The sequence below is a fragment of the Salvelinus namaycush genome, chromosome 28 (genome assembly GCF_016432855.1).
Source record: "Salvelinus namaycush isolate Seneca chromosome 28, SaNama_1.0, whole genome shotgun sequence".
In the NCBI taxonomy this organism is placed as follows: domain Eukaryota; kingdom Metazoa; phylum Chordata; class Actinopteri; order Salmoniformes; family Salmonidae; genus Salvelinus; species Salvelinus namaycush.
Genome location: NC_052334.1, coordinates 18,397,362 through 18,425,088, shown reverse-complemented (window position 1 = coordinate 18,425,088; position 27,727 = coordinate 18,397,362). Strand labels below are relative to the sequence as shown.

At 44.1% G+C, this 27,727-nt stretch overlaps 1 protein-coding gene and 1 pseudogene across 1 annotated transcript; both read right to left on the bottom strand.

Moving 5' to 3' along the window:
• Positions 1-98: 98 nt before the first annotated feature.
• Positions 99-20,979, bottom strand: LOC120023499 (annotated as a pseudogene).
• On the bottom strand, positions 20,375-27,727 carry spata7 (spermatogenesis associated 7). The gene is made up of 10 exons (XM_038967287.1): positions 27,574-27,727; positions 23,189-23,260; positions 22,959-23,048; positions 22,805-22,852; positions 22,568-22,704; positions 21,913-22,373; positions 21,621-21,669; positions 20,893-20,988; positions 20,709-20,759; positions 20,375-20,404 (listed from the first exon to the last, which is right to left on the bottom strand). The coding sequence occupies exons 1-10, from the start codon at positions 27,611-27,613 to the stop codon at positions 20,375-20,377; spliced, it is 1,074 nt and encodes a 357-aa protein (XP_038823215.1). The 5' UTR covers positions 27,614-27,727.

Below are 27,727 nucleotides of genomic sequence, written 5' to 3'. Positions count from 1 at the left end.
CTGTCGTTCTGCCACCGAACGAGGCAGAACGTTCCTAGGCCGTCATTGAAAATAAGAATGTGTTCTTAACTGACTTGCATAGTTAAATAAAGGTGTAAAAAAATATATATATATTTATTTTTTTAAACGTTATGAAAACTTGAAATCGGCCCTAATTAAATCGGCCATTCCGATTAATCGGTCGACCTCTGGTTTAGTGTAAAAACTCCACAGTGAAATATCAATAATACTGTTTAAGAGGGACACACACAAAGTCCTGTGATCCTTTCCTCAGGTTGCAGTCTCGCCTCCATTAATACTTTGTAAAAGGGGCCATCTGCTAGCACCGCCCTTTTTGGAGCCAGAGGCCACAGTTGCGCCAACGCACTGAAGTTTGGCATGAGCATTGAGGAAACTTGGAGAATATTGGTGCCCCGAAACAAATGTTTGAGTGGGGCTGAGGTTTGCACTTAGATAAGCCTGGAGTTGCGGAGGAACTGGATTAGAACTTTGTAAATGAAGCTGTATTGTGAGATGGTCTGCACCATCATCATACGCTGCTGTCGGAGCATGTTGAGAACGGTCGGGATGTCCAGCATCTGGAGGAAAGAGGTGGAAACAGGCCACAGACAGGGTTTTACAAAAGGAGTATGTTATTGGATTGGTTAATGGGCCTATTAATCTAAACTGTGGTGAGATGTGATCAATGCCTACCTACATTCCTGATGGAATAGACTAGGGTTCAATCCTGGCGACATTATTCATTTTTAGGCCTTCTACATAGCCCAGTAATGTAATGGTAATATACATGTAGACGTTAATTAGGTGTTTACCTCGTTGTGTTCCAGACAGGCGATCATGACCTCAGAGAGGATGACCACCCCGGAGCGGCCCACTCCAGCAGTACAGTGGACCAGCACAGGCAGGTTGGTGTTCTTTGGGTCGCTGGTGCTGTTGGTGTGTCTCCTCACTGACTGGATCTCTTCCAGGTACGCTGGGGAAAACATTGAAATAAGAGAATGATTGATTCTATTAACCAAACTAAATAAAAATAGGCTTTTACAACACAAAATCTCAATTTATCACTGAACACTCATTTAACTTTGACTGGAACTGCCTTCTTGACCTGCTCTCCCTTGGAATAGAGATTTCTTAAAGGGACTTCCTGGTTTGAATACACGTTACTCCAACTGATCCACTCACAGAGGAAGCCCTTGAAGTCCTCAGGGCAGCCGTGGTCGGGCCAGTCTGTGTACTGTAGGTGCCACACAGTGTGCTCCTGGCCTGTCAGCACGTGTTTTATCTTCAGGCCTGTGGTGGCGTAGCAGCCTGAGTCCGTCCTGAAGCGTGTGGTGATCTTAAAGCGTCCGTACGTCACTGTGTTGTGGCGAGAGCCGAGCCGTGGCCAGTAGCGGAAACTCTTCTCCCTGCCACCCTCCTGCAAAGGGGTTAGAGGCCAAAGGTTTGCCAGGGTCAACGGGTAATGTTATTGCTTACAGAGCAGTATCCTAGATCTGAGGTCATGCAATAACAGTAACACACCATGGACATACAGACATAATAAAGTCCAGTGTAACACACACACCTCTTCAGCTGTAACCATGGCAATGATGGCCACGCCCTGCTCCCACACCATTTGCCAGAAGTCCTGACAGGTGTTGGAGAGAGGGCCTTGGGAGGCGATGTACCTCCACTCGTCTCCGCCCACCGTGATCTAGGAAACGCCAGAGGAGAGATATGGTTATAAGTGACCTCAACCACTGTAACAGCATTTACAGTGCCTTCAGAATGTATTCAACCCCCTTGACTGATTCCACATGTTGTTGTGTTACAGCCTGAATTCAAAATGGTTCAAAAATTTAATAATCTCACCCATCTACACACAATTCCCCAAAATAACAAAGTAATACCATGTTTGTATACATTTTAGCAAATGTATTGAAAATGAAATACAGAAACATCTCATTCATTGCATGCCACTCACAATACAATATTAGCACGGATACGTATTACACTGCTCACAATTCTATATGTATTGCAATTCAACACTGATTTTATTGGGATTTGATGTTCCAAACATATTGCTCACTATATATGTCTGCTGAAGAGAGAACCTGACATTTGTTGATCAGTCATATAAATAAAAGTGCTGAAAACATCCTGGCTCACTATTTAAAAATGCTTATCAAAGAGACAATGACTGCATAAAGTCCTAAGCCATTAGTACTTTATTAGGCCATTCTTTTGGCTACCATGGCTATGCCCCCATAGGATGACAATGCCCCCATCCAAGGAGCATTGAAGCTGTTCTGGCTCTTGGTGGCCCAACGCCCTATTAAGACACTTTATGTTGGTGTTTCCTTTATTTTGGCAGTTACCTGAAGGTCTGTGTTTCTAGCTATCACTGTCGGTTCACTGGGTTGGTTCGCACTATGGAGCCGAGCAAAGCCATACTACTCTGGACTAGTTACGCATCCACCATCAAATGCTGGAACCATGCAGGAAAAGACAATGCGGGGAGAAAATATCCAAGCCAGCATGGTAGGGTTCGGGTCGGCATGGTACTGTGAAAAAGGGTATTAGTGTGTCCATTACCCTGATATGCGAGGCGTTGATGTAGCCAGTGTTGTTCTCCTTGGTGGGCACCAGCTCCACACGTGTGTCGTCGTAGGGCAGCACATCCTGGAAGCGGTTCCTCTCGCCACTCTCGGGAAGCTGGGCGATGCTGCAGTCGCCTGCCGGACGCCGCTTGGCCACCTGCTCGTACTCCTGGAACACCATGCCCTGCTCCATACGCTGCTCCAGCACCGTACACTGAGAGAGAGACACACAGACAAGGGTTGTTGACAGAGACCTGGAATTGTTCCGGTAGGTATAAAATGATTGAAATGCTATGTGTTGTGAGTAACTCTGCAAGAAATAAAGTACATTTTCCTGATTGCTGTTATTACGGTGCTATCACTCTGATTAGTATGCCTGCGAAGAAGTGTCACTGGAGATGGACCTGGCCTGGAGTGTGATGGTGACTATGTTCAGTGGTAATACGGTGAAGTAAACGTTATTAAACTAAAACCTAGTCGTTGTGTCATTTTTAGTTAATAGCTGGAAACAGCGTAGCAGTATCTGAATTCTGATTGAACAAACAAATGGTGCACCAACTAACACATTCAGGAGTATCAACTAAAACCGATATAAAAAAGTAGGACAATATTATCCTGGTAGAACTGTTCTATTACATCACTACCATTCAACACCTTTTCGTTCTGTTTTAAATAACGTACTGTTTTGAGCTCCATTAACTAAGTTATGTTCTGCAATAGATGCAAGACAATAACATTTGGATAAAACATTACTCTGTCTGCATGATATTCTGTTTGGCAATCAAATCCATTTAAACAACATGCCTAAACTCTGCAAATGTAAAGCAGTATCAATGTCTAGATTCTACAGAAAACATTACAGTATCCACCCCTAGAGCAAACCTTCTCTATAATACTGTTCATGTAAAATACCACAGTGCCTCTGCACATAGATGGTTACAAAACCAGTCTCTAGCTGCAAACCAAAACACACAACAAGTGTTGAAGAGGTTCCTCCTAAAACGAAGCATAAAAGAAACCCCATTCAGCAAACAGTGTTAAAGGGACAACACCAGTCTAGAGCAATGCCAGTGCCTACCCTCTCGTCGTTGGAGGACGTCTCAGGCTCGTCCTTGCCCCTTCGTGCAGTGGCAGCCTGGACAGGGTCAGGCCGTTGAGGGCTGCCACCTTCAGAGGACCCATCTTCTTCAGCTCAGCCCGCTTCTTCATGCCCTGGTGTTACAGAGGACAGGGAGAGAGAGAGTGAGTGAAGTTGACAGTGTCAGAGAGGAAGATGAGGGGGAAGGACAGAAACAACATAGCCTGGTTGTGCCTTTCCGTGGAATGCTACCGGACCAGCTATTGCGGTCGCCAGCCACATTCCTGTCACATGTTAAGTCACCTGACCAACAGAGAGTGTTTGATATTGGTTGAAATGATCTTTGGGACATTCCACTACGTGTTGTGTGACATTGTGGTGTAAATGATAAGCTCATTCAAATGTCAGACATCTTAGCTATGAGGAAAAAATTATCTTAACTGACAAAGAAATTAAGAAGAGTCTCCATGACATGAAGATTGGGTAACAGCTGTTCCTTGAACTACGAAATCCACACTGACACCTCTAGTCAAATATTGTAATCAAATGTCCTTTTAAAAAACTACATTAAAAACACAGACATGTTTTACAGCGAGTGAGGCAGCGGAAACTGGAGCTACTATGGTGGAACAAAGGCTACTATGGCGGAGGGTGCAAGTCTCACGGCAGGAGGCAGGCCATCGATGGGTTTCTTCCCAGCAGGAACGTCTGACACGGGCCTCTTCTTGATGAAGTCCTTCTTGGCCTTCTGTTTGTTCTGCCCATTGATGTCACCGTCAGACACAGAGGGAACCATCCTGACAGGCTGGCCATGCGCCAATAGGTACACGGGCTCCGCCTCCTGGATCAGTGTGTGCATCTGATAGGCCGGGAGGCCAGACAAGACAGGGTCAAGGGGGGAGCCAATGGGATATGCGGGTGGGGGCTCCAGGGGAATCTGGCCCAGATTGGTTAGAAGCTGCTGCGGGTCAAACCCAGACAATAGTGCATCGTGGGATTGGGGGGTGTGGCGTCCGCTCTCATCCTCAAACTCCTCCTCACTGCTGTGCACCAACATGGTGGCGTCCGACAGGGACTTCTTGTGGCCGTAGCACACATGCTCCTTCCCCTCTCCCCCGTCCTCTGACTTGGTCCGCTCCAGGAATACGTTGAGCTGGGAGCTTGAGGAGGGTCCATGCGGGGCCAGAAGGGGGGTGTCATTGACCCTCATGCCCTCCAGGCTGTAAGCCAGGCTGGCGATCTCGATGGAGTTGCGTTTGTGTGCGTTTTGCTGGTGGGGGTGGTGTTGTGGGGGTCCAGCCATGAACAGGGGTTCAGATACCTCCTGCAGGGAGGAGGCTACAGACAGGCTGTCCTCCTGGACAGAGTGGTGCACGCGCCGCGTGGTGATCAAGTCCGGGTTGCTGCTGCTTACGTACAGGTGGTGAGACAGGTCTGGCGTGCTGTTAGCGGGCCGTGGGTGGGCACCATATGAGTAGGGGGGTGGAGGGTGGTACACCTGGGTCCTCATGATGTTGGCCGCAGGGTACTCCTGCGCCTGCTGCAGCTGGACGTTGGTCAGCTCGGGCACACTGACCGCTCCCACCACCGGCCTCCTCACCGTGGGGTAGGGGTATGGGCTGTGGAAGCTGGAGTTGAGGTGGAAAGGGTAGTGATGGTGCGCTCCTCCTCCACCATGCTCTCCTCTGATCTCAGGCTGGCTGTAGACCAGGGGGTCGGGCCTGCTGTAGGCGTACGAGTTCCCAATGTTCAGGTTCCTCATGGAGAGGCTCTGGCGGTTCTCGTGGGCGTGCACCATCCCTCCTCCCTGGTTCTTCTGCCTCATGATTTTATTGTAGTCCGGGGTGGCGCGGTAGGAGGGGGGGATGAGAGCGCTGTGGCGGTGCGAGGGCACGTAGTCGGGCCGGGTGATGTCACTTCCTGTGATGGAGGGGTTGAAGGACATGGGCGAGGGCTGCATGTAGTGCTGGGGGTTGGTGAGGGAGCTGGTGCTGTGGGCACTGTACACGCTGCCGTTACGCAGCTGCCCGTTCCCACCGCCACGGTTGCCATACTCGAGTGGTGAGCGGTCCAGGCTGGTCTGGGAGTGGTAGTAGTAGCCGTGCTGACTGTTCATGTACAGGTTGTCTGAGAGATAGGAGAGAGATAAGACAAAAGGTACATTTGGGTGAAACACCGGTGATCTTGGTGAGGTCAGACTCTGTAAGTACCTTGTGAGGATGTGTAAGGCTCAGTGAAGTGGCCATTGTAGGGCATCTGTGGCGGGGGCATCATGTAGGCCGGGGGTTTAGGCTGCACAGAGAGTGATCAAACAACAGCATTCAGTTACTACAGACATGATCTTAATGCAGCCCAACAGATTGGAATTACACACAAATCTAATAGTGTGCTGAAGCACTGGCCAGGGACTGTGACGTTCGTCATGTGCTGCGTTTCACAGGCTATAGATCAGAGGGCGAGCGTGTGTTTTAGAGAGAAAGCATATGTGTGTTTGTGTTTCACTGCCAGGATACCAGAGACATCCTGGTGGAGGATGGCCGTTGCGCTGGTTTCACAGCAGGCTGGGTTTGGCTGAGAACAGGAACATAAAAACAACAATGAAACAAACAGGTAGAAAAAACAAAAAAGGCTTTCTTTGAAGTTGAAAGGGACTTGGCTGAATAGCTCAGATCAACTCTTCTCTGTTAAATGAAATCTCCCTTCATCGCAATGAAAGACAGGAGCAGTATCCAGGAGAGAACTCCTTTTCTTACATCATCTTTCCTCGCCCAAACACAAAATGTTTCAAAAGTGGTGAGGAGAGGATTGGTGATTATTGGTGCACGTCATTTAAATGTAGCTAGGGTGTTTTGGAGGCTCTGGATGTTTTTTAGGGGAGGGTGTTGGCTCTCTGAGGAGACCTGTACTGTAGGCGGGTGGCTGTGGAATGCGTTGTTACAAGGCAGAAAAGGAAAAAGAGGAATGGAGAGAGTGAGAATGGACTCCTGGGAGCCCTCAGAAGGCGAATGGCGGTCAGACTCCTCTCTGGAGAGAAGAGGGGACAGGAATGAGGAGAGCACACACACGCAAAGAGAGTTCCACATACACAGGAACTGGGCTAGACTCGTTAAGAGAGAGACACACTTACAGGCTGCTCTTGTTAATCTTGTAAAACTTGTGCCTGGCCAGACACATCCGGCACACGTATTTGGAGGTTTCCATGTCTTCCTGTAGAGGGGAAAGAAAGCATTTACAATTTAAGACATTCCCTACACTGGACTGGTGGTGGTCCACTACTTATTCACCAACCCAAATACAACTTCTATGAATATTTCGAAGATAAATACACAACGCAGAGACAGAGTACAAGAGGTCATGAGGACGAGAAGTCAATAGAATTAACGATCAATGGAAATAGTGTTTTTTCTGTAACAGGGAATTATTTATCAATGGGTCAGAGACATGGGAGGATCTATACAGTGAGTCTGAAATAGGATACTGTTATTTGGCCACTGGCCCAGTTGTACTGCAAGGACTTCTAAATTGGTCAACCATAGGCTAGGGCTGGGTTATAAAACTAGATCCTATCCCTTTGTTCTGGAGAGATAATCACAGGAGAGAATCACTGAGAACAGGGGAGAATGACCATCTACCTCCCAGCATAAAATCTATGATCTGTCCTTCTCAAAGAAATTGATTTTCCTCCCCCTGATTTGCTTTGGGGTCTGTGTTAATAAAGAATAACATCAACTGCTAACAAACTGTATGGAGCTTTAGCCAGTGGTTGTTGACCCTATAGGCATGGGACTTAGTTACCACCATACAAGCACACATACATGCGTGTTTACCTTGAAAAGTCAATACACATTCCCACAGCATGCACTGTGTGATTAAAGGACCATGTGTTTGATGGGAAGAGGATCATTGCAGTGTATTGTGGTGGCAGTGGTTTGAGACTCACGGTCTGGAACTGCACGCTCTCCTCTTTGTTGGCCAGCTCCAGGGCAAATAAGGACTTATTGTGAGTCATGTTGTTAATTTCATTCCACCTACACAGTCAATTAAAACAGAGAGGGGTGAGAGAGCATGAGGCAGTGGCATGGCAGTGGTCACATTTAGAACTGGACTGTGGGAGGGTAGTGACGTAAATAGAAACCATATCTGATTCAATAGTAAGAGAAGTGTCTACATTCAACACTGCTAGTAGCATTTAGACTAGGATATTCTACAGAAAATTAGACTTCCTCTTGGTAAAATTGAAGATTTCAGTTATTATATAGATTAGTCTTTCCCAACTCAATTACCCCCAACAGCAAACATGATTCAAATTGTGAACTAATAATCAACCCCCAATGAGTTGAATCAGGTGAGTTTTTCAGGGCCTACAACAAAAACATGTGTTGTTGGGGGTACAGGAGTTGGGAAACACTGATAGGTCAGGAGGATTTCCTGATCATGTGACCTGAGGCCTAGTTTCTCCTTGCCAGGTCACATGGTCAGGAACCCCCCTGGCCCTATTTATTGAACATCACATCTGAAAATAGCAAGAGACCTCCACGCCATCTAAGAATAGTAGCTAGCTAGCTGTGGACTGAACCAGACTCAATATGCAGTCATTGCTACAGGCTTCAGACACATAAATACCAGACATCATTCATTCAGACAGCTCATATTTACAGGCAGATCATACTGCAGGACTGGGGTATTAGCGTCAACATTTTTATTATGCTTAAAAGTAAACAATTCTTTCCAGCCTTACTTGAATACAAGGGGTGGCCTTCCGTTTTTGTGCTTTACAAAGATGCCGTCCAGGCAGGCCCCAAGGAGGATATCAGTGCCTTGGCTGTCCTGTGGGAATGGAAATATAAAAGAAGATTAAATTGAAGACCTATAGCTAATGAAAAATGGGGACCTCACAGAGCCCTGTTTGTTCTGTGTGTGCTGGGTGGTCTACATTTATCCTTTTATGAATATATTCCAGAATATCAGCACCAGAATCTGCTGCTTTTTTAACTGAAAAATAATTTGTTCCTTGATCCAGTTCAAATAGAGGTATTGACAGAAAATCATTAGAACTGGAGATCAATGACGATGATGAGACAGCCTATAGGGAGGAGGTCAGAGACCTATGGCAGTGAGACCTCTCCCTCAACGTCAGCAAGACAAAAGGAGCTGATCGTGGACTACAGGAAACGGAGGGCTGAGCATGCCCCCATTCACGTCGAGCAGGTCGAGATCTTCAAGTTCCTTAGTGTCCACATCACTAAGGACCTATCATGGTCCACACACACCAACACAGTTGTGAAGAGGTCATGACAACACCTTTTCTCCATCAGGAGACTGAAAAGATTTGGCATTGATCCCCAGATCCTCAAAAAGTTCTACAGCTGCACCACTGAGATTATCCTGATCGGTTGCATAACCGCCTGATATGGCAACTTCTCGGCATCCGACCGTAAGGCGCTACAGAGAGTAGTGCATATGGCCCAGTACATCACTGGGGCCGAGCTTCCTGGCATCCAGGACTTCTATACGAGGCGCTGTCAGAGGAAGGCCCCAAAAATTATCAGACTACAGCCAGACTGTTCTCTCTGCTACTGCATGGCAAGCAGTACCGGCGCGCCTGGGACCAAGTCTGGGACGCAAAGGCTCCTGAAAAACTTCTATCCCTACGCCATAACCGCTGAACAGTTAATCAAGTAGCTACCCGGACCATTTGCATTGACCTCACTTTTTATTTTTGCACTGACTCTATGCACACTACCCACACATACTACACTGACACTCCAACACACACACACTACAAAAGCTCACACACATAAATATTGATGCCACACACACACACACTTTCACATACACTGCTGCTACTCTGTTGATTGGCTCCGTCTATAGGCTGGGCTCCCGAGTGGCGCAGCGGTCTAAGGCATTGCATCTCAGTGCTTGAGGCGTCACTACAGACACCCTGGTTCGAATCCAGGCTGGATCACAACCGGCCGTGATTGGGAGTCCCATAGCACGGCGCACAATTGGCCCAGCGTCATCCGGGTTTGACCGGTGTAGGCCATCATTGTAAATAAGAATTTGTTCTTAACTGACTTGCCTAGTTAAATAAAGGTTACATTTTTTAAAATTACATTATAATATTATCTATCCTGATTGCCCAGTCACTTTTACCCCTACCTACATATACAGTACCAGTCAAAAGTTTGAACACACCTACTCATTCAAGTGTTTTTCTTTATTTTTACTATTTTCTACATTGTAGAATAATAGTGAAGACATCAACACTATGAAATAACACATATGGAATCATGTAGTAACCAAAGAAGTGTTAAACAAATGAAAATATATTTTATATTTGTGATTCTTCAAAGTACCCACCCTTTGCCTTAATGGCAGCTTTGTGCACTCTTGGCATTCTCTCAACCAGCTTCATGAGGAATGCTTTTCAACAGTGTTGAAGGAGTTCCCACATATGCTGAGCACTTGTTGTCTGCTTTCCTTCACTCTGCGGTCCAACTCATTCCAAACCATCTCAATAGGGTTGAGGTCGGGTGATTGTGGAAGCCAGGTCATCTGATGCAACACTCAATCACTCTCCTTCTGGTCAAATAGCCCTTACACAGCCTGGAGGTGTGTTTTGGGTAATTGTACCTTTGAAAAACAAATGATAGTCCCACTAAGCCCAAACCAGATGGAATGGTGTATCGCTGCAGAATGCCGTGGTAGCCATTCTGGTTAAGTGTCTTGAATTCTAAATAAATCACTGACAGTGTCAACAGCAAAGCACCCCCACACCTCCATATTTCCGTTCACCTACTCTGCGTCTCACAAAGACATGGCGGTTGGAACCAAAAATCTCAGATTTGGATTCATCAGACCAAAAGACAGATTTCCACCTGTCTAATGACCATTGCTCGTGTTTCTTGGCCCAAGCAAGTCACTTCTTATTGGTGTCCTTTAGTAGTGGTTTATTTGCAGCAATTTGACCATGAAGGCCTGATTCACGCAGTCTCATCTGAACAGTTGATGTTGAGATGTGTCTGTTACTCGCATTTATTTGGGCTGAAATCTGAGGTGCCGTTAACTCTAATGAACTTGTCCTTGCAGCAGAGGTAACTCTGGGTCTTCCTTTCCTGTGGTGGTCCTCATGAGAGCCAGTTTCATCGTAGCGCTTGATGGTTTTTGCGACTGCACTTGAAGAAACTTTCAAAGTTATAGAAATTCTGGATTGACTGACTTAAAGTAATGATGGACTATTGTTTCTCTTTGCTTATTTGAGCTGTTCTTGCCATAATATGGACTTGGTTTTTTAGCAAATAGGGCTATCTTCTGTATACCACCCCTACCTTGTCACAACACAACTTTTTGTCTCAAACGCATTAAGGAAAGAAATTCCACAAATTTACTTTTAAAACATGGCACACCTGTTAATTGCAAGGCATTCCAGGTGACTACCTCATGAAGCTGGTTGAGAGAATGCCAAGAGTGTGCAACGCTGTCATCAGGGCAAAGGGTGGCTACTTTGAAGAACCTGAAATATAAAATACATTTTGATTTAACACTTTTTTGGTTACATGATTCCATGTGTTATTTCATAGTTTTGATGTCCATTATTCTTCTGCAATGTAGAAAATAGTAAAAATAAAGAAAAACCCTGGAATGAGTAGGTGTTCAAACTTTGACTGGTACTGTACATATTACCTCAATTACCTCGTACCCCTGCACATTGACTTGGTAATGGTACTCCTTGCCTCGTTATCGTATTTTATTGTGTTACAATTTCCTTTTTTATTTAGCCAATTTTTCATTATTTTTAACTCTGCATTGTTGGGAAAGGGCTCGTAAGTAAGCTTTTCATGGTAAAGTATACACCTGCTGTATTCGGCACATATGACAAATTGTATTTGATATAGCAATGGAGTAGTGCAGTGAGGCTTTGGGGGAGCAGGTACTGTAGTTTGGTGTAGTTGTTCACCTTAGCTGGGGTACTCTCCTGGCCATAGCCCTCCATCTTCTCCACCTCCTGCATGTACAACACCTCAGCCTCTGGGGCAGGCAACCCCCTGAGTGAAACACACACATGCCAATAGAAGTTAACATAAACCATATACATTTCCAACGCAAGCAGACACGGAGACACCAGCATCCATTAACCAGCACAAACAGAGAGTACAAAGACACACCATGGTCACATTCTGAAACAGAATTGATGGCATATTCACACCTTTCATCTCAGCAAACTGAACCGGTGTCAGTCTAGTTCAACAACCAGCATGATCAGCTGCTGCTATGTTCTATCCCCCATCACCTCCATCTTCAGTTCATCTGTCTCACTTCACCTCGTTTGACACACAAAGCAGTGAAACCATTTCATACAGACCAACATCAAGGCAAGTGTCAACTCCTCACCTCTCACCTTCAGAACCCACTGACACCTACCTCCCCTGTAGCCAGGGCCAAGGTATAAATCTAAACATGCTCTTTCCAGCTATCCATCTATCCAGACAGCCCATATGGGGGATGAGCAGAAGGCTGGAAACCTGCAGGTTGGGATGGAGGGATGAAGGGATAGGGGGGGATGAAAACCAGCTGGCCTTGGACTGGAGGAGTGAGCAGGCTTAGTGCCAGGCCAGCCCCAGCTCGGGCCTTTTCATCTATCTACCTGACTGTAAATAACAGCTGAGGAACCCTGGCGGGCCTACTAACTGGGGACAGATAAGAGAGATGCACCATGGACTGCCCAATGCATGTATGGAACCTAGAATCAATTAAAGGCACTGTGTATGTCAGCCTCAGGAGATATGAAGGGGGGGTTCTGTGGAGAATGAAAGGCATGTCTTCTTTTCCACGGATGGAAAAATCAGGCGGATGAACATCTGAAGGTTTCTCACCTGTAGTTCTGGTAAAGCAGAGCCACCTTCTGAGTGGCCTCTTCCAGTACTCTCTCATCCTGGATCCATCCCTGTAAAGAGATGAGGAAAACACAGATTACATTGTGCATTCATGAACATATGACTACATGACGTAAAACATTAATTTTGAGCTGCAAAGTCAAAAATAAATAAAACTGCTTACGATAGGAAACAGCACAAACTTCTGAAGAAACTCCTGCGAATCATAACGATTGAAGTCTCCAAAGTCAGCTGAAACACACAAAATAATCAAATACAATCATATTTTTTGTAGACTGGATGAATACATGTAAATAACAGTACAGTAATGCTTTTCCTAGAAGTGAACAGAAGTGAAAACCTGACTTAAAAAACAGAAAGCTTTTCTTTAAATAGGTCAAAGTCCATAACGTGTCTATTTCTGCAATTAGTGCAAGGCAGACTGAAAGCGTGCATGGATTTTCAGAATGGCGTGATGCTTTTTCAGCAGTTGCAGTATACAATGACAAAGCGGGCTAATTTGAGAAGAGCAGGAAACCCGTTTGGGATTGCTTTAGCATCTGAAACCAGTGGTCCAACGTTACCAGCAATCTCAGTCTGCCCACCAGCTATGTTCACAACTATGTTGAGTATGGCAGGCATTAGCCATGCTAGCTAAAACAGCTACGGCCCTGCCGGCCAGGCCCCCACCAGCCCTAATCTCAGCAGCTAGGTAAAAATAATTCATCTTCCAAGCAAAAACCAAAAGCAAACTGAGCAGAGCATTTTTAAGTCAGAAAATTCTTTGGAGGTTTCTCAAAACGTTCTGTATTACTGGGATGATATTTTGTTCTAGCTTGCTATGCCAGTTGGGCAGCAGAAGTTTGGACCTGGGTTGCACTCGTAAGTGATCTCAGTTGCTGTGCTATGTTAACACCCAGGCCAGTAACTTGCACTGCCTGATTTAACAGTAGTGTTTGAGATTCTTCTGTCTGGGAAAATGTGTGAGCCCGGAAATGTCAAGCTCGAGACCAGTTTATTGGAGGCCAGTTTATTGGATGGTATGGGCTTGGTAAGGTTCCTTTAAAAAAAAATGTATTTCACCTTTATTTAACCAGGTAGGCCAGTTGAGAACAAGTTCTCATTTACAACTGCGACCTGGCCAAGATAAAGCAAAGCCGTGCGACACAAACAACAATACAGAGTTACACATGGAATAAACAAACGTACAGTCAATAACACAAGAGAAAACTATTAACTAACAATTATGTTAGCACAGCTGAAAACTGTTGTTCTGATTAAAGAAGCAATAAAACTGGCCTTCTTTAGACTAGTTGGGTATCTGGAGCATCAGCATTTGTGGGTTCGATTACAGGCTCAAAATGGCCAGAAACAAAGAACTTTCTTCTGAAACTCATCAGTCTATTCTTGTTCCGAGAAATAAAGGCTATTCCATGTGAGAAATTGCCAAGAAACTGAAGATCTCGTACAACGCTGTGTACTACTCCCTTCACAGAACAGAGCAAACTGGCTCTAACCAGAATAGAGAGAGTTGGAGGCCCCGGTGCACAACTGAGCAAGAGGACAAGTACATTAGAGTGTCTAGTTTGAGAAACAGACACCTCACAAGTCCTCAACTGGCAGCTTCATTAAATAGTACCCACAAAACACCAGTCTCAACGTCAACAGTGAAGAGGCGACTCTGGGATGCTGGCCTTCTAGACAGAGTTCCTCTGTCCAGTATCTGTGTTCTTTTGCCCGTCTTAATCTTTTCTTTTTATTGGCCAGTCTGAGATATGGCTTTTTCTTTGCAACTCTGCCTAGAAGGCCAGCATCTCGGAGTCGCCTCTTCACTGTTGACATTGAGACTGGTGTTTTGCGGGTACTATTTAGTGAAGCTGCCAGTTGAGGTCTTGTGAGGCATCTGTTTCTCAATCTAGACACTCTAATGTACTTGTCCTCTTGCTCAGTTGTGCACCGGGGCCTCCCACTCTTTCTATTCTGGTTAGAGCCAGTTTGCGCTGTTATATGAAGAGGTTAGTACACAGCGTTGTACGAGATCTTCAATTTCTTGGCAATTGCGCGCATGGAATAGCCTTCATTTCTCAGAGTTTCAGAAGAAAGTTGTTTCTGGCCATTTTGAGCCTGTAATCGAACCCACAAATGCTGATGCTCCAGATACAAAACTTTTCTAAAAGGACACTTTTATTGCTTCTTTAAATCAGCACAACAGTTTTCAGCTGTGCTAACACAATTGAAAAACGGTTTTCTAATGATCAATTTAGCCTTTTAAAGTGATAAGCTTGGATTAGCTAACTCAACGTGCCTTTGGAACACAGCAGTGATGGTTGCTGATAATGGGCCTCTGCATGCCTATGTAGATATTCCAACAACAACAAAAATTATCTGCCGTTTATAGCTACAATAGTAATTTATAACATTAACAATGTCTGCACTGTATTTCTGATCAATTTGATGTTATTTTAAATGGACAAAAAAAATGCTCTTCTTTCAAAAACGGGGACATTTCTAAGTGACCCCAAACTTTTCAAAGGTACGTGTATATTTTTATTTTAAAAAGGGATTTATGGACAGGCAAGGTTATCCTCTAGTCTAGGCTTCACAGTCTGGACAAAATCCAAATGAATGGAGAAGCCATCCGAGTCAGATTCTGATGCATACTGAATCACAGCATGGGTGTGTCCACTGTGTGTCCCTAGCAGAGGTGTGTCCACTTGACCTGTGCATGTTTGGCACAGTGTATCACCACTACTAGACCTACGTGACTGAATAATGACTCGGTCCATGTGGAATGCTTTTGGCTGAAACTAATTATTCTTTCCATACCCTCAAGACAATAGTATACGTTCTAGGTTTCTGATAGTCCTGTCATTAAAAAACAATCAGGTATGTTGCAGAACAGCTCATAGGCCATGATAGCCTAACTTTAGCCTGAAAGGCCACTCACTTGAGATGAGTAATCACGAACACAAAGGACAACAATCAGTGTTTCAGTTGTTTTGCTTGAGCATACATACCTCTCTTAACTCCAGTCTCTGTGCAACTGCCTCCAAACATTCCTGGCCGGTGCTCTCCACAGAAAGCGTAAACTCAACAAATTCACTATTGAGTAGCTGAATGCGAGTGACCAGACAGCTCTTGCTTGAGACTGTATACCTTCGAGTTCTTTTGAGTTTTAAGCCAAATGGCAAGGGCATGTTTCAAAGTCCGTTGGCAAAGAGTCCTTCTTTGATGCAGAAATATGTGCCCTGCTGTCTCTAAACTTTGCCCGTCAGATATTGAGTGGATATGAGGCCATCTATACGTTGGATACATGTATCCATGCCAAAAGAGAAAGAGACAAATTGTTATTAAAGAATAAATTATTCATAACTAACACACATTTTCCAGCTAATTCCAGATAACATTTTCCAGACAAACATCACCTAACTTATGATAAATGTGAAATCCCAATATAAGCAAAATAGTATTACATGTTATGCTGAATCACCAACTTTGGTTCTGGAAAGCTACAGGGTGTGCAGGCTTTTAGTGATCAACATTGATAAATTGATTCAGTTGTGTAGTGTGCTTGGCTGGAACAAAAGCCTGCAATCCCTGACCACCAGTGCCAATTGGAAGACGTAACCAAATCAAATCAAATGTTATTAGTCACATGCGCCGAATACAACAGGTATACCTTACAGTGAAAAGCTTACTTATGAGCCCCTAACCAGCAACGTAGTTTAAAAAATACAGATAAGAGATAAAAGTAACAAGTAATTAATGAGCAGCAGTGAAAAAACAATAGCGAGACTATGTACAGAGTCAATGTGCGGGGACACCGGTTATTTGAGGTAGTATGTACATGTAGGTAGAGTTATTAAAGTGACTATGCATAGATGACAACAAAGAGTAGCAGTGGAGTAAAGACGGGGGGGGGGGGGGGGGGGGGGGCAGTGCAAATAGTCTGGGTAGCCATTTGACTAGATGTTCAGGAGTCTTATGGCTTGGGGGTAGAAGCTGTTTAGATGCCTCTTGGACCAAGACTTGGTGCTCCAGTACCATTTGCCTTGCGGTAGCAGAGAGAACAGTCTATGACTAGGGTGGCTGGAGTCTTTGACAATTTTTAGGGCCTTCCTTAGACACCGCCTAGTGTAGAGGTCCTGGATGGCAGAAAGCTTGGCCCCTGTGATGTACTGGGCCGTTCGCACTACCCTCTGTAGTTCCTTGCGGTCGGAGGCCGAGCAGTTGCCATACCAGGCAGTGATGCAACCAGTCAGAATGCTCTCGATGGTGCAGCTGTAGACCCTTTTGAGGATCTGAGGACCCATGCCAAATCTTTTCAGTCTCCAGAGGGGGAATAGGTTTTGTCGTGCCCTCTTCAAGTGTGCTTGGACCATGTTAGTTTGTTGGTGATGTGGATGCCAAAGAACTTGAAGCTCTCAACCTTCTCCACTGCAGCCCCTTCGATGAGAATGGGGGCGTACTCTGACCTCTTTTTCCTGTAGTCCACAATAATCTCTTTTGTCTTGATCACGTTGAGGGAGAGGTTGTTGTCCTGGCACCACACGGCCAGGTCTCTTACCTTCTCCCTATAGGCTGTCTCATCGTTGTCAGTGATCAGGCCTACCATTGTCATCGGCAAATTGAATGATGGTGTTGGAGTCGTGCCTGGCCATGCAGTCATGAGTCAACAGGAGTCGTGCCTGTGATGGTTCGTCGGAGGGCATAGCGGGATTTCTTATAAACTTCCAGGTTAGAGTCCCGCTCCTTGAACGCGGCAGCTCTAACCTTTAGCTCAGAGCGGCTGCTGCCTGTAATCCATGGTTTCTGGTTGGGGTATGTATGTAGGTCACTTCACATTAAACATATGTCCTTTAAAGAACACAGCTTATTTGTAATCTCGGTTACCCAGAAGTAAAATTCTCGCAAATTGAATCTGTCCTCGAGATATTAGTTTATTGGTAGCGTTAATCCACTTAGCTAGCTAGCTAGACAGGGAGCATCTGACTTCTTGGTGCAAGACAGACAAGTCAGTCAGTGATTTCAGAATGTGCTGCGATAACTGTACCTTTCCGATGGCAATGGTTCTCCATTCGAAAGTTATCAGTAGGACACTTCACTGGAATAACAGATCAACAATGATTTTTGACAATGCAGTGAGCTCCAGATTTTGCTTGTTACACAGAGATCAACGACTTTTGCTAATACCAAACATTCTATTACGATGTTTAATACAGGTTAGATGGTATAGACGGACAGTCTATCAGATATCAGCATTTTATTTGACGTTAGCTACCTAGATGACGTTAACTATAGCTAAATTAGCACGTTAGCTAGCTGGCTAACTAGGCTTGCTAATTTAGTTAGCTAACTTGGCTAGCTCATTGACCCCATCAACGTTAGCCAACAAGCTAACTTCAGTTGAAGCAACACGTTACTCGGGTTACCAATACTGTTATAAATCAGAGAAGCTTCCAAAACAACCGAAACGTGTGGCTACGTAACGTTAGCTGGCTAGCTACAAACTAGGAAGTACACTAGCTAATTAACAAGCAGACTAGCATAGTGAACGTCGTCGGCGTCAAAACGGGCTCTTCTCGTCACCTAACAAAATCCCTGTAAATAACTAGCTAGCTGATATTAGCACCGTTACCTTATTGATGTCCGCCAAAACCAAATGAGTCCATTTGTAAATTGTGCATATCCAAAGCGGCCATCAGTGATAATAGATGATATATATGTCCAATATAAAAGAAAGTGTAGTGTGTTTCAAGTTTAACCTGCATCATGCCAAATTCAGACTAAGCCAGCTAACGTGCTTCACTTCCTGCCGAAAGAGCATCAAGTGTATGAATCTCTAGTTACATCTGCTGATCTACGTTGATTTAAATGCACAAACAAAACTACGAACAATAAAATAATTCAGGTCCACTAGCTATGGTTTAATCGGCTGTATTCCTTATAGAAGTTTTAGTAGTTCCTCAACAATAGCGTAATACACGGCAGATTTTAAGGCCATGACATCATACAGCCGGAATGCCAAGTACAGAAATGGGACAGCTGCTTCCCTGCTTGATTTACCGTATTCAGCACCATCACTGCAAATCTATAGTTCTGCTCATATTGCACTCATTTGTGAACTGTCAGTTTAATTACTTCATGCCAGGTTGCTGTAAAATAATTCTGTGTAATACTCTCCTACTAGCACAGAGCTGGGACAAGTTCACTTTTGTGCAGAGTTCATAACAAAACATTTGATTGTAAACATGAAAAACACTGCCAGTCAAGGAGGGGAGGGGGAGCCCAGTGCCTTGATTGAAATGATATATGGGGAAAATAATTTAATCAAATAACTGCTTTTCTAGATTACTCACAGATGCTCCCTCTTATTTGAAATGAATAAGCTAGTGAGCAAAACACTGATAAATATAAAGTAGAAAATTAATTTACGGTCTAGTTCCTTCTCATCATTGTGTAACAATAATCCAAATATATATTGGTCAATACTTTGTACTGGAAATACACATGGCAATGGTGCCCAGAACAGGAATAGGCAAAAAGTATGAAATATACCTATCAGCTCCCATTTATAAAACACATTTAAGATGCAAAAACCTCAATATCAAATTGTTGTTATTGAAAATAGTCTTTGACTACAAAGCTCACTAAACTCATCCCTAAAATACTAATACAATCAGAACTCATCATCACTGAAAGAGGCTACTGTGTTTATATTCTCAGTGACTACTGGCCTTAAGGAATTAGGTGCATTGGAAACATGCAATGACTCGGACAGATTTCTCTCGAGATCTTCCAGGTCTTTGGATAGTCCACCATAATTGTCTTCTAGGTTTTGATTGTGGTCCTCCTCAAGGGTCAGAGGGGTATTTTCACCAAGTGGAGGAGGAAAGTAATTTTCCCTGTCATGATTGTGCTCATCCAGGCCCTCTGCAACTCCATCAGCATCAGGTGAACCAACAGGCAGACTGTCAGAGTCAGTCATCTTAGGAGGAGGGCTACCATATAACGGGGTAGACACTGACAATGGAACAACATTCTCTAGCCCACCACTGTTCTGGATAAACAATGCACAGGGAAAAAGGTCATTGTCCTCTTTGGTTTCTGATAGTGTTCCTCTGTCCAGAGACTCCAGACCCTGTAGATGACTATGAAGAAGGTCAAGCTCTGTCTCCTCACCATTCTTAGGCTCTGCACTAAATGTAGGTGTGTTGGCTGGACTTTGCAAGTCATTGCGCAGAGTCTCCAGAAGATGGCACATTTTGTCCTTAAAAAAGAACAAAAACAGTTCACTATGACCCTGACAGATCTCTAATTTTAAGTACAGAACATATCAGCTTGTTTGGTTCTCGCTTTGCCATTTTGAATGTAGCATTAGTGTAAAAAACATGCTGCCAGTGCAGATGCCCATGTCAAGTTTAGACACCCACCTCATCCAATAGATGTTTATTCTTGTCAACGTGACGTTCAAACACCCACTCTAAGACCCTTTAGAAGGAGAATGAATTGGTATGAATACCTACTTGTGGTAACACATTCATATTCAGTGACACACAAGCTGCGTTTACACAGGCAGCTCAATTCTGATATTTCAAAATGGTCTTTTGACCAATCGCATGAGATCTTTTAACGTCAGCGCTTTTTCAGAACTGACCTGATTGGTCAACAGACCAATTAGTGAAAAAAATATCAGAATTGGCTGCATGTGTAAAAGCAGCCAGAGAGCAGTGCAGCAACGTTAACATGCCCCCTATTACAGGTTTCATCAGGTGGGATTATTACGAATATCATTGAGGCCATCACTTGTGATTTATAGCCTAGCATAAATACCAGACACAGTGCTACACTGTAGCTACAAGGTCTCTCATGTCCTGAGAAAAACAGTTCATATAAAAGTGACATACCTGTCAGAGTACAGGCCCCTGGACAAGATTTCATTTGTTACATCAGCAATAAATTCAAGGTACATAAATTCTTCCTCCCTGTAGAAAAAGGAATGGTAAGTCAGAATGGTAACTTTACAGGGAAACTACGTAAGTGAGACTGCTTGGAACTGCTAGGGTTCAGCAGTAATCATGAATTTATTATATCAGCCTATTTCACACTTTATCATCTTTTCCTATATTTATAGAAAAGTAGTGATTAAAGGTGACAAGGTTAAAAAATGGTTCTTACTCTGCAGACACCCTCTTCATGATAGGAGATGTCATTCCTTCTGGTGAAACCCTGGAAGAAGCCAATCAAGACAAAATACATAAAAGAATGTGTACAAGAAGCACAGGTACAATACCACAGCACATACAGTCTGAAACCAGTATAAACATTACCTGAATGAGGGATGGAAGTGATCGCTGCTTACGCTCTTGTTTCCCTTGCTTCGTTGTCCAAATACTGACAGATTCAGTGTATGGGACTCATCGTCTGCATCTGACCACTCATGCTCTGTACCATGTCCCTATAATAACAGAGAGTGATCAATTAATTCAGTTTTAATCAGGCTCCATGTGTTTAATTAAGCTGTATAATATTTACAAGTATAATTTGCTCTAGATTTGATCATTGTTTATGAGTTTGTTTCCTTATTTAGACCAGAGTTGGTGACTCTGCATCTGAAATATTATAGTCACTTCAATAACATTGACCTTGCAGCACAGCTAGTGTAATGCACCTCTCTCAATTTGAAAGAGTATTTTATTGGATGCCGTTCCTTGCTACTCCAAGCCAAACCAGGCTGTCAATATGATGGATGCTGGCTTAGTCATCTCCACCTGTATTATGGCAAGACCTTGGCACTGCATCCATATCAATCATATTTGTCTCAATTCTCAGCCAATCCTACTTGTCTATCATCTCCTTAGCATTTCCGAACACCACTTAAACCTAATCGTAATGGATGCTGATCTTGCATTGTCTTTCATTTGTGGTAGGTGCTCTTGAAAGACTTCTCTTTCTACTTCCTCTATTCACACTACTGTCTCTCAATATAACATCAAAAATAATCAACTAATTCTACCACACTTTTCCCTGACTATATCCTATACTACTGCAATATGTTCTTCCAGGAATGAAGGGTTTAATCGAACTTGCCAGGGGTTGATCATCCCATTCAGCCGATGAGCATTCCTTGGTTCGTGTGCTGCAGGAAAAGAAACAGGATTCAGGATACTGTCTGGCCTACCTGCTGTGTGCGAATGATGAGCATGCTCATCTTATTAGATCCTGTTCAAAGGTGAAACAATTATATGAAAGGATGTTAATTAGCCAATATTTCCTTGGTATCACCCTCTCATCATGTCTACAACTCTCTCTTTCTCTCACCTCATTCACACAAACAGAAAAATAAGACACCCGTGCTGTCAAAAACAGGGAAACACATTACCTTCCATGATAGGTCTCCTGCCGTGTCAGTCTGGGGATGGTCCTCTCCTGGTCCTGGGCTGGTTTACCGCGAGGAGGTGTGTAGTAGCGATACCGAGACAGATAGGACCTGCTGTCTGACTTCAGAGTCCTGGGAGTGAAGGGCTTGTCCTGGGTGAAGCGGTGGGCGTGTTTCTGAATCAGGTCCCCACTGTAGGTCTTCTGGACAGGGTCCTGAAAGGCCTTGTAGCCACTCTGGGTACCTGTGGTGGCGCAGGAGCGGGCTGGCTGCTGCCTCTGGGAGTTTGGGCTCCTATAGCTGTATTCTGATGCACAGTGGAAGAAGTGCGGGGGGCTCCCAGACCCGCCGACCATTTGGGGCGGGTAAACTATTTGCTTGGCGTGAAAGGAGGTGTTGATTCTTGGGGTGGAAATCATTGAGCTTCCCAGGTAGAAATAGGCACTTTCTTGACCTGCTCCACTCTGAAAGGCAAGAGAGACCCATCATTAAAATCAATACAATAATCTTTACCATCTATTTCCATATAATATTACACACTTATAATGACGGTGTGAGTGCCAGTGTACACTTCAATAATTATTTTAAATGAGGTGAATAAGATAGCTAAACTACATACAGAAATAGGGCAGAAATCACTGCAGTGCCTTCTTCTTACTTGGGTATTTTGTGATGGGCAGGAGGCTTTGGTGTTGGCTCTGCTGCTCCTCTGTGAGTGTGAACCAGCTGACTGAGGCCGTCTATCAGACCTGGACACATCTTTCCTCAACTGCTCCCGCCGTAACTGGTCATTGTCTGTGAATGTACACACAACAACGATCAACTAAATCAGATCATATAGCCTATGTGCAATTTATTTCGATTTTGTGATAGATTTCAGATGTAAAAAACTTACATTTTACACTGCTTAGCATACTTTTGGGTACTGATGAATCAATGGCAGCTGAAAGACATTGGAAGAGAATATTTATGTCAATAACCAAAGTCAGCATATGATTGAAATTCTAGAGGACACACAAGTTATTTACTTCACCGGTTGTATCCCTTACCTTTAGCTGAATACACCTTTTTATAATGGGACACCATATGGTCTTGAATAATGCACTGAGTTAGTCTGCTCGACGACCGAGGGCAGAACGCTGTAAACCCAAGACAAGTATTTTTTATTGAGCGGAATGTGGAGATTGAAGCAAGTAAACACACATCACCCCTGTGTGGTGTGGAGCCGTATGTTGAGGTATATATTACACTGTACACATTGTTATAGCCTAATACTTACGGCTGCTTTTTAAACTCATCTGTCCTCTGGGTTGTCCAGTCAGACTGTGGCCTGGGCCTGGCGATGCATTACCTAAAAGTGAATTAGTTTGTTAGCTAGTCAATGTTACTTAACATTGGTTAAAGGAGTGCTTAGCAGTCAGTGAGAGGAGAAATGTAATATTCAACCTCTTCCTATCCCAGTCTGTTGTCCCCACCTGCTTCAAGAGGTCCACCATTGTTCCCGTACCCAAGCAAGCTAAGGTAAATTAACTAAATGACTATCACCCAGTAGCACTCACCTCTGTCATCATGAAGTCCTTTGAGAGGCTAGTTAAGGACCATATCACCTTCACCTTACACGAAACCCTAGACCCACTACAATTTGCATACTGCCCCAACAGATCCACCGACAACGCAATCGCTGTGGCACTGCACACCTCCCTATCCCACCTGGACAAGCGGAATACCTATGTGACAATGCTGTAGCACCTTAGAGGCTGCTGCCCTATATACATAGACTTGAAATAACTGTCCACTTTAATAATGGAACACTGGTCACTTTAATAATGTTTACATATTTGCATTACTCATCTCATAAGAATATACTGTATTCTAATCTACTGTATCTTAGTCTATGCCGCTCAGACATTGCTCGTCCAAATATTTATATATTTTTAATTCCATTCCTTTACTTTGGATTTGTGTGTATTGTGTGTATTGTTGTGAAATTGTTAGATATTACTGCACTGTTGGAGCTAGAAACACAAGCATTTTTCTACACCCGCAATAACATCTGCTGAACACGTGTATGTGACCAATAACATCTGCTGAACACGTGTATGTGACCAATACAATTTGATAAGACCACAGTTCAGCTTTCAACACCATAGTGCCCTCCAAGCTCGTCACTAATCTCAGGGCCTTGGGTCTGAACTCCTCCCTGTGCAACTGGGTCCTAGACTTCCTGACAGGCCGACCCCAGGTGGTGAGGGTAGGCAACAACACCTCCGCCACGCTGATCCTCAACACGGGGGCCCCTCAGGGGTGTGTGCTCAGCCCCCTCCTGTACACACATGACTGCGTGTCTTCATCAAGTTTGCTGACGACGCGACAGTGGTAGGCCTGATTACAAATAACGACGAGACAGGCTACAGGGAGGAGGTTAGAACCCTGTTGTGTGATGCCAGGGCTCTAACCTCCTCCCTGTAGCCGTCCACAAAGCCAAGGAGCTGATCGTGGACTACAGGAGACAGAAGAGGGAGCCCGCCCCCCATCCACATCGACTGGGTCGCAGGGGAGAGGGGCAAAAGCTTCAAATTCCTTGGCGTGCACATCACTGAGGCCCTGAAATGGTCCCACCACACTGACACCATGTTAAAGAAGGCACAACAGCGCCGCAAGCGGCTGAAGAAATTCAGCATAGCCCCTGAGACCCTCACAAACTTCTACAGATTCCCCATTGAGAGCATTATGTCGATATGAATGGCTCTCCAGAGGGTGGTGCGTCAGCCCAACGTATCACCGGGGGCACGTTGCCTGCCCTCCAGGACATTTACAGCACTCAGTGTCAAAGGAAAGACAAGAAAATCATTAGGGACCTCAGCCACCCAAGCCACTGTCTGTTCACTTTGCTCCCATTTGTGGCTCCCTACCCTTTTCGATTACTGTACCAACAACTGAATTTTGCCCTGCCTGGAGTACCTCTGAAGTACCCCCTCATGTGCATGTTTACCAGTAAGCCTATGGTCTCATGAGTCTTCTCAATCAGACTGTTGAACAGCCATCACTAGCCAGCTACCTGCCCTGCACCTTGAGACTGATGCCCCATGTATAGAGAGACATTGAACACTTCTCACTTCACATAGTGTTGTTCACTCAATGTGCAGGTTTCTCCCCAAAGAATGTAAGAGGGGCTCTGCGCCACCTTGTGTACTGGTTGCGCCACTATGTAAAAGGAAATGGCAGTTACAGGTGTTCAAAAACGCTTACAGTTACAGTCGCATTGTATATACCTTTTTCTTTTCCAAATTATATACTGTCATCTATACACATCACACACATATTTATATTCTGGATTCTAACACTGCTTTAGAATGTATCTACTTGGGTTGTTAATTGGACTCGTTCTGAAATTTCTTGATTTCTTTTAATATTTGTGTATTCGCTAGACTGCACTGTAGGAGCTAGTAAGGTAAGCATATCAGGCAGTAGGAAGCTCTCTCATCCATGTGTATGCAGATGATACAGTCTTATACTCAGCTGGTCCCTCCCCGGGTTTTGTGTTAAACGCTCTACAACAAAGCTTTCTTAGTGTCCAACAAGCTTTCTCTACCCTTAACCTTGTTCTGAACACCTCCAAAACAAAGGTCATGTGGTTTGGTAAGAAGAATGCCCTTCTCCCCACCGGTGTGATTACTACCTCTGAGGGTTTAGAGGTTGAGGTAGTCACCTCATACAAGTACTTGGGAGTATGGCTAGACGGTACACTGTCCTTCTCTCAGCACATATCAAAGCTGCAGGTTTAGGCTAAATCTAGACTTGGTTTCCTCTATCGTAATCACTTCTCTTTTGCCTCAACTGCCAAATTAACCCTGATTCAGATGACCATCCTACCCATGCTAGATTACGGAGAGGTAATTTAAAGATCAGCAGGTAAGAGTGCTCTCAAGCGGCTAGATATTCTTTACCATTCGGCCATCAGATTTGCCACCAATGCTCCTTATAGGACACATCCCCGCACTGTATAATCTTCTGTAACCTGGTAATCTCTGTACACACCGCAAGACCCACTGGTTGATAAAACCCTCTTAGGCCTCACTCCCCCCTATCTGAGATACCTACTGCAGCTCTCATCCTCCACATACAACACCCGTTCTGTCAGTCACATTCTGTTAAAGGTCCCCAAAGCACACACATCCCCGGGTCACTCGTCTTTTCAGTTTGCAGCAGCTGCAAAAAACACTCAAACTGGACAGTTTTATCTCCATCTCTTCATTCAAAGACTCAATCATGGACACTCTTACTAACAGTTGTGGCTGCTTCGTGTGATGCATAAAACCTAGCGGTCTCTACCTTCTTGCCCTTTGTGCTGTTGTCTGTGACCAATAATGTTTGTACCATGTTTTGTCCTTCTGCCATGTTGTGTAGCTACCCTGTTGTTGTCATGTGGTGTTGCTACCATGCTGTGATGTTGTCTTAGGTCTCTCTTTTTGTAGTGTTGTGGTGTCTTTCTTGTCATGTGTGTTTTGTCTTATATTTTTAATCCCAGCCCCAGTAACCGCAGGAAGCCTTTTGGTAGGCCATCATTGTAAATAAGAATTTGTTCTTAACTGACTTGCCTAGTTAAATAAAGGTTAAATTAAAATATTTTAATTAATAAGTTTCACTGCACCTGCTATAGAGCCCCACAGTGGAGGTGTGATAATACCCATGAAACCTAGCGGTCAAACAGGGAAATGGTTAAATTTTTCCCATACAGGATTTTAGAAACCCCCCTGGCGTGACGCTTTCATAACCATTTAAATCTCTCTCGGACAAGGTGACTTTTATAAAATAAATAAGATCTAGCTAGTTTAGGGTAAGAGGGTGGAGGAGCCTCAATTAAGTGAATTATGGTATTCAGTGATTTGGAACGGTGAGGTTATTGGTCCGTTTGAAATAATAGTTTGTATGCTCTGATTGGTTGAAGCAGGTACACCTCCTCCATCTCTGGTTTCCTATTGCTGGTGCATTTCCTGCCAGAGGACAGAAAGGGAAACAAGGCAGAGCTGCTGGTTGATAAATTAATATAGCATGTAACCACTAAATTATTGTAGCAGACCTGTTGTACTGAGAGTTTTGAGACTAAACATGTAAAAAACTTTTTGTGGCAGTCCAAGCCTGCCAGCATACAGCCATGCTTGTACATTTTAACTAGCTAGTTTATTTGTAATAAAACTAAGCTATATTTTTGGGGTATCTCTGTTTGACGTGTATGTAGCCTACCCAGTTCAGGTCTATATTGACCTAGATAATAATAATCGTGTCATAGTATAACCCAAGCATACTATGGCACTGTAGTTAAAATATTTAGCTAACAGTTAACGTTACTGATCATGCCCTATCTAACCTGGTTAGCTAGCTAGCGCATCCAATTTCATTTGCCTTGTTAAGTTAGCTATCGAGCTAACTAGCCAGCTTTACATAATAAATCCCCGTGCAGCTAAAAGCAGCCAACACAATTTGATAGTTACAGTTTTGCCATACACCTGTGACATGACTAACGTTACTTGCCTTGTCTAACCTTAAACTTGTGACTTGTTGAAGTAAACATGATGAGCTAACACATTTCAGAGAACCTGTGCTAACGTGTGGTGAGCTAACGGTTAGTAAACTAACGTTAGCTAGCAAACCGTATCTACCAACCTCTTTTTGGATCCATATACTCGGTGTATCCCATGCTCATACCAAGTTCTTCAGATAGATCAATGGTGTATAGGTTGATTTACCAAGTGCTAGGTTATGGATTTACATATTTTAAACCCTTTACATTTCTGGAGTCGAGCTAACAAATCTCTGA